Below are 12,788 nucleotides of genomic sequence, written 5' to 3'. Positions count from 1 at the left end.
CCACCTGTGTTGCCACCTTCAAGGATTTGTGGACTTGCACACCTAGGTCCCTCTTTTTTTCCGATTCATTCACGGGACATGGACATTACTGGCTGAGCCAGCATATAGTGCCCATCCATAACTGCCTTTGAACTGAGTGGTTTGTCAGGCCATTTAAGGGTCAGCCACACTGCTGTGGATCTGGAGTCACACATAGGCCGAACCAGATAAAGATAGCAGCTTTCCTTCTCTATTTGGCCCAAACAGAAGGGGAACAATCAGTTGACTCCTTTAGTGAGGTGTTGCTGAATTTCGAAAGATTCTCACGTTACCCAGTGGAGAACTGAAGGTGCATTAAATATATATGTCTTGCAACACAATACAAGAAGGGATTAGCGCCTGATGACCTGAGAAAACCAGACATTGGGGGGAAATGGACTCAATTAATGTGTAAATCCATGGCAAGAGGTGTGAAAATTTGGCCTTCCTGAAACAGGTCATCAGCAGGAAAAAGATGATTTTGTGTCTTTCACAAAAATGAGCACTTAAGCTGCAAATCAGAACGACAAGTTTGAAATATTGCCGAAGTTGGAGATGAGATGACCAAGCCAGCAGCAAGAAAATGGTCAATGGATATTGAGATACGTTACTGTTCCTGCAGACCATCAAGGAACCTGGTAGAGCTGGGTCAACTCTACTGAGGGACCAACAAACATCATCAGAAGACAACCAACCATGGGGTGGCTGTTAGCATTAAATTAGGAAATTAATTTAGTAATGGGGTGGGAGGGGAGGGGTTAGCCTCTGTCAAAACAGGGTCCTGGGTCGTCGAATTCAGTTGTCAGTCAAATGCGAGTTAAAAAGACTGCACTGACATCGAATGAAGCAAGGCTTTTCAAAGGGTCTGAAGGGATTTCAGAGGCTGTGAGTTTTCTGTGAAGGCTCCGAAACTTAAAATACATGTTGTGTTAAAAGAATGGGGCTGAATGAGCAGCTGAGTAGAAGGGAATCCCCCACACCCCGCCCACACCAGTGAAAGTACAAAGAACAAAGAACAATACAGCACAGGAACAGGCCCTTCGGCCCTCCAAGCCCACGCCGCTCCTCGGTCCCAACTAGACCATTCTTTTGTATCCCTCCATTCCCACTCCGTTCATGTGGCTATCTAGATAAGTCTTAAGCGTTCCCAGTGTGTCCGCCTCCACCACCTTGCCCGGCAGCGCATTCCAGGCCCCCACCACCCTCTGTATAAAATACGTCCTCCTGATATCCGTGTTAAACCTCCCCTCCCCCCTCACCTTGAACCTATGACCCCTCGTGAACGTCACCGCCGACCTGGGAAAAAGCTTCCCACCGTTCACCTTATCTATGCCTTTCATAATTTTATACACCTCTATTAGGTCACCCCTCATCCTCCGTCTTTCCAGTGAGAACAACCCCAGTTTACCCAATCTCTCCTCATAACTAAGCCCTTCCATACCAGGCAACATCCTGGTAAACCTCCTCTGCACTCTCTCTAAAGCCTCCACGTCCTTCCGGTAGTGTGGCGACCAGAACTGGGTGCAGTATTCCAAATGCGGCCGAACCAATGTTCTATACATCTGCAACATCAGACCCCAACTTTTATACTCTATGCCCCGTCCTATAAAGGCAAGCATGCCATAAGCCTTCTTCACCACCTTCTCCACCTGTGACGTCACCTTCAAGGATCTGTGGATTTGCACACCCACTTCTTTCAGTCAGGACTTGAAAGGGGTCTTCCCACACCTGCAGCTTCTTAGAGAGAGAAAGGTCAATCCCTTATGCTGAATGGAGTCCTGTTGTGATTTGGAAGTCTGCTAGGTGTCCAGGGGGTATGGGGATTAAACTGACCAGCCCAGTTCAAAGTTTTCACAGCCCACAGACCAGAATGAAAACTTTGATCAGAGAAATACCTGAAATCACCATTCCAACAGTGATCTTCAGGTTTCCCAGGGCTAGAAGGGGCAATCCAGCCAGGAGACCCCATTCCGAGGGAGAGTGCAGACGTCAAACCTTTGCCCCCTGCCTGAGTCCATTAAAAGCCCAAGACCCCTGGGAGACCCTCCCTGTGCAGGCTGGCAGCAGCAGGGGGGCGCATGAGCACTGGATCTACCTCCTGGACCCCCCTATGGGTTCACCACACCAGGCCAGGGTGTCAGTGCCAGGGGCAGCAAAACATTGGCATTTCAAAGGGGGAATCCTGAGGGGGTGGTGGTGGGTCACCCTCATATCTGTGTGGTGTTGGGGGGGGGTGACCATTCCTATAGTGGTTGAGGGAAGATGCCCCTCTTTGCTGAGGGGTTAGGGATGGTTATAGAGTCATAGAGGTTTACAGGATGGAAACAGGGCCCTTCGGCCCAACTTGTCCATGCCGCCATTTTTTTAAAACCCCTCAGCTAATCCTAATTGCCCGCACTTGGCCCATATCCCTCTATACCCATCTTATCCATGTAACTATCTAACTGCTTTTTAAAAGATAAAATTGTACCCGCCTCTACTACTCCCTCTGGCAGCTCGTTCCAGACACTCACCACCCTCTGTGTGAAGAAATTGCCCCTCTGGACACTTCTGTATCTCTCCCCTCTCACCTTAAACCTATGCCTTCTAGTTTTAGACTCCCCTATCTTTGGGAAAAGATATTGACTATCTACCTTATCTATGCCCCTCATTATTTTATAGATCTGGTCAGAGGGAGGAGGGAGGGGGGGCTTTGCAAACGTCATTCTATTGTGGGGATAAGGGGCCTCTCTATGAGCGCGGAGATTGAAGCGCCTCCGATCTCTGAATATCTGGGCCGGAGAGGATGTTTCACACTTTGCATGAACTTACATGGTGGGCGGCACGGTGGCACAGTGGTTAGCACTGCTGCCTCACAGCGCCAGGGACCTGGGTTCAATTCCTGGCTTGGGTCCCTGTCTGTGTGGAGTTTGTACGTTCTTCCCGTGTCTGTATGGGTTTCCTTTGCGTGTTCCGGTTTCCTCCCACAGTCCAAAAGTGCTGGTTAGGTGCATTGGCCATGTTAAATTCTCCCTCAGTGTATCCGAACAGGCGCCAGAGTATGGCGACTGGGGGATTTTCACAGTAACTTCATTGCAGTGTTAATGTAGGCCTACTTGTGACACTAATAAATAAAGTTTAAACTTTTTACATCTGTGCACTTCCTCTGATGCACCCGGGGAAAGCCTGCCATTGACATTGACCCCATCATGGACTAAACCTGGGGTAAGGAAGGCAGATTTCCTTCCCTAAACCCTGAAACAGATGGGTTTTATGACAATTTACAATGGTTTCATGGTCACCATGAGACCCTTAGTCCCAGATTTTGATTGGATTCAAATTTCACCATCTGACATGGTGGGTTTTGAACCCAGATCCCCAGAGCATTACCCTGGGTCTCTGGATTACTAGCTCAGTGACAATACCACTATTTCTCTACGCCCTCTATCTCACCCTTCTATTTCTTGTTGGTCAATCTGCCATCTCATGCCCGGGTGCATTAACTCTCGCAGTATGTAGCTGAAGCTGGCTTCTGGTGAAGGTCCTGCGCCCATTTCCGCAACTTCCTTCCTTCCTGACTGAAATATTCCAGTGAGACTAGCAGTCACTATTGTTCTCATAGCAAGAAATGATAAGCAGCATCCAGAGTCTTTGCCTTCTACAGTCAGCCCATCCCCTCTTCCCTGAGGGCAAACACCAACCTCTCTCAGAGGGAAGTTCAGTTTTGTCGCTGCTGCTTCACACAGCTCTATATAAAACTTTAAATCATTTAGCTCTGTTCTTCAAATCTATTCACATCTCCAGCTAGCGCGCAAGAAACAATACTTTTCAATGTATGGTAATACATGTGACAATAATAAATCAAATCAAATAAGCACCAAGTCACGTGACACACACTCTGAGTTCTAGAAGTTTTGGGGATAAAAATCCAACTTTCTGCACCACACTATCTTTTTAAATGACCTGGCTGATTCGTCGCTGCCGTGAATGCAATTTACACCCTGCCTCCTTTCCCACAACTATCAATATTGGGAATGTCGATGCTGAGAGGGGGACTTTCAGGTTCCGGCCGAATTCGCCATTTTTATCCCTTCACTGAGTCTCCACGACTCCATCAAGGCCAAAGGCTGGTCAGATTGATATTTCACACTCACCATTTTGCTTCATCTGGGAAAGTTCCATTTTGAAATCCACACCTGATGTCTTCATTTCACTGAACAGCTCAGAATCTATAATGGAAATAAGGATTTTACCCTCACATCTTAGCAGACTGGATTTGCCTCAATTGTTCCTCTTGGAGAGAAACCTCTTTGTGAAGCTAACCTTGGTGTTCCCACCCTGAACTCAATTTCCCCATCTCATCCCACCCTTGCCAGGATTGTTGTGAACCATATCTTCCACAGTCATCGTATAAATATCAGAGAAAGTTTAGACATTTTATCCAAGGAACCAGAGCTGGCTGATGGTCCATTTTTGTTCCTGGGTTCCCTGAGTTGGAATTCAGCAGAGCCCAAACCCACAATGATCAAAGACTAAAAGTTAGGGTTTTGCAAACTGAGGCATAATATATCATGTCAATATAGACAGATTGGTGAAATCCATGGGAAGATAGCGGAGGTGGTGTAATACAAACAAGTGTGAGATGAGGGGTAAGAAGGGAAATCAGGAAATTATAAAGCTGACAATCTAACATCTGTTATTGGTCAGTATACAGAACAGAAACAGGCCATTCAGCCCAAACAGTCAATGTTGGCATCTGTGCTCCACTCGAGCCTCCTCCCATTGCTCCCCTTGCATACCCATCGTAACCTTCTGTACCCTTTCCCTCATTTGTTTGACTCACCTTTCCTCAAAGGCACCTATTCTAATTGCATCAGCTAGTCCCTGTAGCATCAAGTTCCACATTATAACGACACTGATTACAGAAGTTGCTTCTGGAATTCCCATTGAATTTCTTGGTCATTGGAACATAATTGAGAGCAGAGTGACTGAATAATTACAAAAATGTGAGTTGATGATAGACTGCCAGCATTGAATTGTTTGAACAAGTAAAGAAATGGGAATATCAATGGAGATGATTTACATGGAATTACAGAATGCATTCAATAGGGTTCCACATAAAAGGTTTGTAGCTAAAATTAAAGATCAGGAACACATTGACCTTTTAAGAGTTGGTTGAGCAGAAAGTTACGATAAAGGGTGGAATTATCTGTCTTTTTTCATAGTGCTGACTCTGATGAGAAAAGCATTATGCAGTACACTGGCTTCACAGCAAGCTTCTCTCACCATAGTTCTCAGAACTTAGGAAAAAAAACGCTGGATAAATGTCTCAGAACCGACTCCATTGACAATGTGGACTTTCCCGAGATTGGGACACCTCCAATCCCCAGCACTGAGAATAAAATTAAAGAGCCTCCTCCACCCACGCACAGTCACCATTTGTGTCTGCAAAACCCCGGCAAATGCGTATGGGTTTCACAGAAGGAACTGTGCCAGAACCTCAATTATTCAGTATATTTCTTCATGAATTAGATGGAGGGCTATGAGTTCAAATTTGCTGATCACACACAGATTGTTGGCACAGTAAGTAGTGTGGTGGGAGCACAATCGTACAATGCATTTTTGGAACCATAAATGGATGGGCAAATCATTTTTAATGACCTTAAGTATGAGTTATCCATTTTGGGTTAAAAAAAAAGTACTTTCTGCGAGCTCAATCTTTTTATTAATAATTTTATATCTGAGATTCATAAAATGTTGCTATTGGGGTGCTGAGATAGTTGGACTTTAACCTGATGTTGTTAGACTTCTTACTGAAATGGAAACAAGGCTTTGACTCACAAATCAGCTTACACTTCATTCGCCTCCCCTGCCCTTCATGGAGAAAATCACACGGCAAGTCCAACTTCTATCTTTCTACCCCAAATTCAATTCCCCACCCCCACCATCCCAGGATTGTTACAAACCACCTCTTCCATAGAGCTCACATGCAAATTAGAGAGAGTTTCACCATGGTTAGTCCCAGGGACCAGAGCTAGGCTCAAGCTACACTTTTAGATCTGGTTTCGGAATTCAGCAAAGCACAATTCCACAGAGCAAAAACTCAAAATCAAGAGGCTTTGAGCAGAGTGAAGGAGATAGATGCAAAAGAGAGCAGGTAGACACGGACAGGTGAGCGAATTGAGCAGAGTAAAAAGTCACCATAGTCCGAGATGACCAAAAGGCTGCTCAGTCCTTTGAGAGGGAGAGCTGACTGCTGGTGATTTAACCTGATGATCACCACACCTCACGGAGGGGCAATGTTGAGAAGGTGGGGCCTTTCATGGATAACCTCAGCCAGTACGGGAATTGAGCCGACTCTGTTGGCATCACTCTGCATCATGTACCAACTGGTCCAGCCAGTTCTGGACTAACCAACTCCCCAAGAAAAGCGCACACGGGTAGCAGAGAGAATTTAATTTAGAGAGTTTGCAATGCGAGACAAGAGAGAATGAAATGAGGAAATGGTAAAACTGTTCAATTCTCATCTATTGTGGGGAAGTTACATAGGATTATGTAGAATATAAAGCACAGAACCAGGCTATTCACCCTCACCAGTCCATGGCAGCATTTATGCTCCACTCAAGCCTCCTCCCATCTTTCTTCATCTGAATCCATCATTGTAATCCTTTATTGCCAGCTCCCTTCTTATCTAGCTTCCCCCAAAATGCATCAATATTATTTGTATCAACCATTCCCTCTGTCAACCAGCTCATCTTTTTAATCACTCTGGATAAAGGTTCCATCAGATTTCTTCCATAGAATCCATAGAGTGCAGGAGGAGGCCATTCGGCCCATCACGTCTGTACCAACCACAATCCCACCCAGGCCCATGTCCTACATATTTACTCTGCTAATCCCCTGACACTAGGGTCAATTTATCATGGCCAATGCACCTAGCCAGCACGTCTTTCAGACTGTGGGAGGAAACCGGAGCACCCCCACGCAGACATGGACATAGAATCATAGAAACCCTGCAGTGCAGAAAGAGGCCAACTGGCCCATCGAGTCTGCACCAACCACAATCCCACCCAGGCCCTACCCCCATATCCACCCGCTAATCCCTCTAACCTACGCATCTCAGGACACTAAGGGGCAATTTTAGCATGGCCAGTCAACCTAACCCGCACATCTTGGGGAGAATGTGCAAATTCCACACAGACAGTGACCCAAGCCAGGAATCAAACCCGGGCCCCTGGAGCTGTGAGGCAGCAGTGCTGACCACTGTGCCGCCCATAGTTTGCTGATCACACAAAGATTGGTGGCACGGTGAGTGGTGGAGGTGGGAGCATAACATTACAATGATAGATTGATAGATTAAGTGACAAAAACATGACAACTGCATTTCAACACTGATTGCCCAGGAGCCTCTTGAGCTGTACAGTATGATCAATCCACCTGACTCCAGTGTTAACATTCTGATAGCTTACAGTATAAACACTTGAAAGTTATAAACCCTCTGATGGTTATTAAACTTACTGTCCTCCAGCTGTGAAATGTTGGTTCTAAGTTCAGCAAGTGAGAGGCTTGTCTTCTCAGATACTCCTGTAACTGTAAGAGGAACATCCCTTCAGATGATGACACACTGTTTCCCCAAGAGACCATTATCACCTTCTCTCCAGATTTACTTTGTAAACTATGGCATTTCTAAACGCATTTATATAAAAATATAAAAATCTTAAAAAGGAAGCACAGAGAGTGAAAATCCCCGACATATTTACTCTGCTAATCCCCTGACACTCGGATCAATTTATCATGGCCAATGCACCTAGCCAGCACAGGTTTCAGACTGTGGGAGGAAACCGGAGCACCCGGAGGAAACCCACGCAGAGATGGGGAGAATGTGCAAACTCCACACAGACAGTGACCCAAGCCAGGTCCCTAGCGCTGTGAGGCTAACCACTGTGTCACCGTGCCATCCCAGTTATCAGTGCATGGCTCCTAACACAAATTAAACACAGTAAACCAAAGCACACACTTTTTATTTGTAACTCTGCCACAAACTGGACCAGAATCCAGACACAATGAAAAACAAAACAACCTCTGGATCACTCAGCAAAAAAAAAGAGATTTGTGCCACACAAGTTCCAGGAAATGATCTTCTTCAACAAGAGAGATTCTAATCCCCTCCCTTTGAAATTCAATGGCAAATACTTCATCATCAACATCTGGGGTCACCATTGAACAGAAACTTAACTGAACCAGCCACATAAAAGTGGTGGCGATTTAAAGCAGGTCAGAGGCTATGTATTCTACGGTTTATGGATCACCATCTGACTACCGACAAGGCACAAGTTGGTGGTGTGACACAACGGTGAATATGCTCAACACAATGGAGCGTAGGAGGCTTAGGGGTGATCCTATAGAGGTCTGTAACATAATGAGGGGCATAGATCAGCTAGATAGTCAATATCTTTCCCAAAGGTAGGGGAGTCTAAAACTAGAAGATATAGCTTTACGGTGAGAGGGGAGAGATACAAAAGGGTCCAGAGGGGCAATGTTTCACCCAGAGTGTCTGGAATGAGATGCCAGAGGTAGTAGTAGAGGCGGGTACAATTTTGTCTTTTAAAAAGCGTTTAGACAGTTACATGGATAAGATGGGTACAGAGGGATATGTGCCAAATGCAGGCAATTGGGACGAGCTTAGTGGTAAAAACTGGGCAGCATGGACAGGTTGGGCCGAAGGGCCTGTTTCAATGCCACAAAGCTCTAACTCAAAGGCATTCAAATATAAAGCATTTTGTACCCTTGGGTTTTGCTGCAGCAACATTGATCTCAGTGTCCCACAGATGCTGATGGGTGCAAAAGAGATCAGGAGAGAGAAAAAGCAATGCCAAACAGTGAGATAATAATATTGCACTACTGGTGGCACAAAGCGGGTTAGGGATGGTGGGTTGTGAGGAGATACACAGTGGCATGTCATTGCAAGGCATTTGGGTGAAATTGTAAAGGCACAGCTCTCCTGGACTGCTGAAGTGGGGTCTGGGAGATTTATGAATTCATCCAAGAAACTCAGCAAACTCTAAGCACAGGACATTGAGGGCTGGATACAACTATTCCATCTGCCCCTAAGTCTGGCTCCCCGAGATAAACGTACAATATATTGCATAGCATTTAAAGTTTATTTATTAGTCACAAGTATGGCTTACATTAACACTACAATGAAGTTACTGTGAAATTCCCCCAGTCGCCACACTCCGGCGCCTGTTCGGGTCAATGCACCTAGCCAGCACAACTTTCAGACTGTGGGAGGTAACCAGAGCACTCGGAGGAAACCCACGCAGAGATGGGGAGAATGTGCAAACTCCACACGGACAGTGACCCAAGCCAGGTCCCTAGCGCTGTGAGGCTAACCACTGTGTCACCGTGCCACCCCAGTTATCAGTGCATGGCTCCTAAAACAAATTAAACACAGTAAACCAAAGCACACACTTTTTATTTGTAACTCTGCCACAAACTGGACCAGAATCCTTTCTTGTATTGGCCACAGGTGGAGCTGAAACTCTCCGGACACAAAAGGATTTGAACACGATCTTGGGGTGATTGCCAGGAGAATGATCTCTGAGAAGCGAGAGAAATCTCTGGATTGGAGACACAAGGAACTGTCAGGTTGGGATTTTACACTCACCAGTACTCTTCAACTGGGAAATTTCCATCTTTAAATCAGTGTCCGACATCTTCATTTTACTGAGCATCTGTGTAACTGAAATGGAAACAAGGCTTTGACTCACACATCAGCTCACACTTCATTCGCCTCCCCTGCCCTTCATGGAGAAAACCACACGGCAAGTCCAACTTCTATCTTTCTACCCCAAATTCAATTCCCCACCCTCACCATCCCAGGACTGTTACAAACCACCTCTTCCATAGAGATCACATGCAAATTAGAGAGAGTTTCACCATGGTTAGTCCCAGGGGCCAGAGCTAGGCTCAAGCTACACTTTTAGATCTGGTTTCGGAATTCAGCAAAGCACAATTCCACAGAGCAAAAACTCAAAATCAAGAGGCTTTGAGCAGAGTGAAGTAGATAGATGCAAAAGAGAGCAGGTAGACACGGACAGGTGAGCGAATTGAGCAGAGTAAAAAGTCACCATAGTCCGAGATGACCAAAAGGCTGCTCAGTCCTTTGAGAGGGAGAGCTGACTGCTGGTGATTTAACCTGATGATCACCACACCTCACGAAGGGGCAATGTTGAGAAGGTGGGGCCTTTCATGGATAACCTCAGCCAGTACGGGAATTGAGCCGACTCTGTTGGCATCACTCTGCATCATGTACCAACTGGTCCAGCCAGTTCTGGACTAACCAACTCCCCAAGAAAGGCGCACACGGGTAGCAGAGAGAATTTAATTTAGAGAGTTTGCAATGCGAGACAAGAGAGAATGAAATGAGGAAATGGTAAAACTGTTCAATTCTCATCTATTGTGGGGAAGTTACATAGGATTACGTAGAATATAAAGCACAGAACCAGGCTATTCACCCTCACCAGTCCATGGCAGCATTTATGCTCCACTCAAGCCTCCTCCCATCTTTCCTCATCTGAATCCATCATTGTAATCCTTTATTGCCAGCTCCCTTCTTATCTAGCTTCCCCCAAAATGCATCAATATTATTTGTATCAACCATTCCCTCTGTCAACCAGTTCATCTTTTTAATCACTCTGGATAAAGGTTCCATCAGATTTCTTCCATAGAATCCATGGAGTGCAGGAGGAGGCCATTTGGCCCATCACTTCTGGACAAACCACAATCCCACCCAGGCCCATATCCTACATAATTATCCTGCTAATCCCCTGACACTCGGATCAATTTATCATGGCCAATGCACCTAACCAGCACGTCTTTCAGACTGTGGGAGGAAACCGGAGCACCCCCACGCAGACATGGACATAGAATCATAGAAACCCTACAGTGCAGAAAGAGGCCATCTGGCCCATCGAGTCTGCACCGACCACAATCCCACCCAGGCCCTACCCCCATATCCACCCGCTAATCCCTCTAACCTACGCATCTCAGGACACTAAGGGGCAATTTTAGCATGGCCAATCAACCTAACCCGCACATCGTTGGGGAGAATGTGCAAATTCCACACAGACAGTGACCCAAGCCAGGAATCGAACCCGGGCCCCTGGAGCTGTGAGGCAGCAGTGCTGACCACTGTGCCGCCCATAGTTTGCTGATCACACAAAGATTGGTGGCACGGTGAGTGGTGGAGGTGGGAGCATAACATTACAATGATAGATTGATAGATTAAGTGACAAAAACATGACAACTGCATTTCAACACTGATTGCCCAGGAGCCTCTTGAGCTGTACAGTATGATCAATCCACCTGACTCCAGTGTTAACATTCTGATAGCTTACAGTATAAACACTTGAAAGTTATAAACCCTCTGATGGTTATTAAACTTACTGTCCTCCAGCTGTGAAATGTTGGTTCGAGGTTCAGCAAGTGAGAGGCTTGTCTTCTCAGATACTCCTGTAACTGTAAGAGGAACATCCCTTTAGATGATGTCACACTGTTTCCCCAAGAGACCATTATCACCTTCTCTCCAGATTTACTTTGTAAAGTATGGTATTTCTAAACGCATTTATATAAAAGTATAAAAATCTTAAAAAGGAAGCATAGAGAGTGAAAATCCCTGACAGACACAATGATAAACAAAACAACCTCTGGATCACTCACCAAAAAAAATGAGATTTGTGCCACAGAGGTGCCAGGAAATGATCTTCTTCAACAAAAGGCGGCACGGTAGCACAGTGGTTAGCACTACTGCTTCACAGCTCCAGGGACCTGGGTTCGATTCCCGGCTTGGTTCACTGTCCGTGTGGAGTTTGCACATTCTCCTCGTGTCTGCGTGGGCTTCCTCCGGGTGCTCTGGTTTCCTCCCACAGTCCAAAGATGTGCGGGTTAGGTTGATTGGCCATGCTAAAAATTGCTCCTTGGTGTCCTGAGATCTATAGGTTATAGGGATTAGTGGGTCAAATATGTAGGGATATGGGAGTAGGGTCTGGGTGGGATTGTGGTCGGTGCAGACTCGATGGGCCAAATGGCCTCTTTCTGTACTGTAGGGTTTCTCTTCTATGATTCTATGAAGAGAGATTCTAATCCCCTCCCTTTGAAATTCAATGGCAAATCCTTCATCATCAACATCTGGGGTCACCATTGAACAGAAACTTAACTGAACCAGCCACATAAAAGTGGTGGCGATTTAAAGCAGGTCAGAGGCTATGTATTCTATGATTTATGGATCACCATCTGACCTACAAGGCACAAATTCATTGTTCAACCGGAGCAAGGCAGAGAGGAGCGATTTGTGGCTGCAGTAAAAAGGGTAAGGGATTAACTTTATTTTCATTACTTTTTCACGGGGTTTCTTTTTTACGAATTTAAGGGAAAAGCGGAAGTAGGCCGGGTGCGGGGTGACCTGGGAAAAAAAAACAAATTATTTTTTTAAGCGCGCGGGAGGTTTAAAAAGCAGGCCGCATTATCCAGCGGCAGCGCCGTTAGTGGGCAGCAGAGTGAGCAGGGAGCAGAGTGAGGGCTGAAGGGCTTTGGCTCAACGGGCTTGAGGCGGAAACGAGCAAGGCAGGGTAGGTTTAGTTTTTAGTTGTTTCACCTTTTAAATCTTAAGTTCTTTCCCTGTGGATTCTGAGGAAAAGGGACATTATGAATGTGAAGCCAGTTTGCTGTTCTCATTGCCGGATGTCAGAGGTTGTGGAGTCTCCGAGCCTCCCAGAGGTGCATATCTGCGC

The 12,788-nt window shown here is 45.9% G+C and overlaps 1 protein-coding gene across 1 annotated transcript in view; it reads right to left on the bottom strand.

Moving 5' to 3' along the window:
• Nucleotides 1-12,788, bottom strand: part of LOC144507536 (uncharacterized) — a 63,666-nt gene that overhangs the window by 36,433 nt on the left and 14,445 nt on the right. Inside the window, exons 3-5 of the mRNA XM_078234672.1 lie at nucleotides 11,446-11,517; nucleotides 9,665-9,739; nucleotides 4,152-4,226 (exon numbers count right to left, since the gene is read on the bottom strand). Of these exons, the coding sequence (XP_078090798.1) occupies nucleotides 4,152-4,226; nucleotides 9,665-9,739; nucleotides 11,446-11,517 (222 nt within the window). The remainder of the gene's footprint in view (nucleotides 1-4,151; nucleotides 4,227-9,664; nucleotides 9,740-11,445; nucleotides 11,518-12,788) is intronic.

Source organism: Mustelus asterias, chromosome 19 (assembly GCF_964213995.1).
Source record: "Mustelus asterias chromosome 19, sMusAst1.hap1.1, whole genome shotgun sequence".
Taxonomy (NCBI): Eukaryota; Metazoa; Chordata; class Chondrichthyes; order Carcharhiniformes; family Triakidae; genus Mustelus; species Mustelus asterias.
Note: the sequence above shows the minus strand (reverse complement) of the source record. Positions and strands in the feature narration are given on the sequence as shown.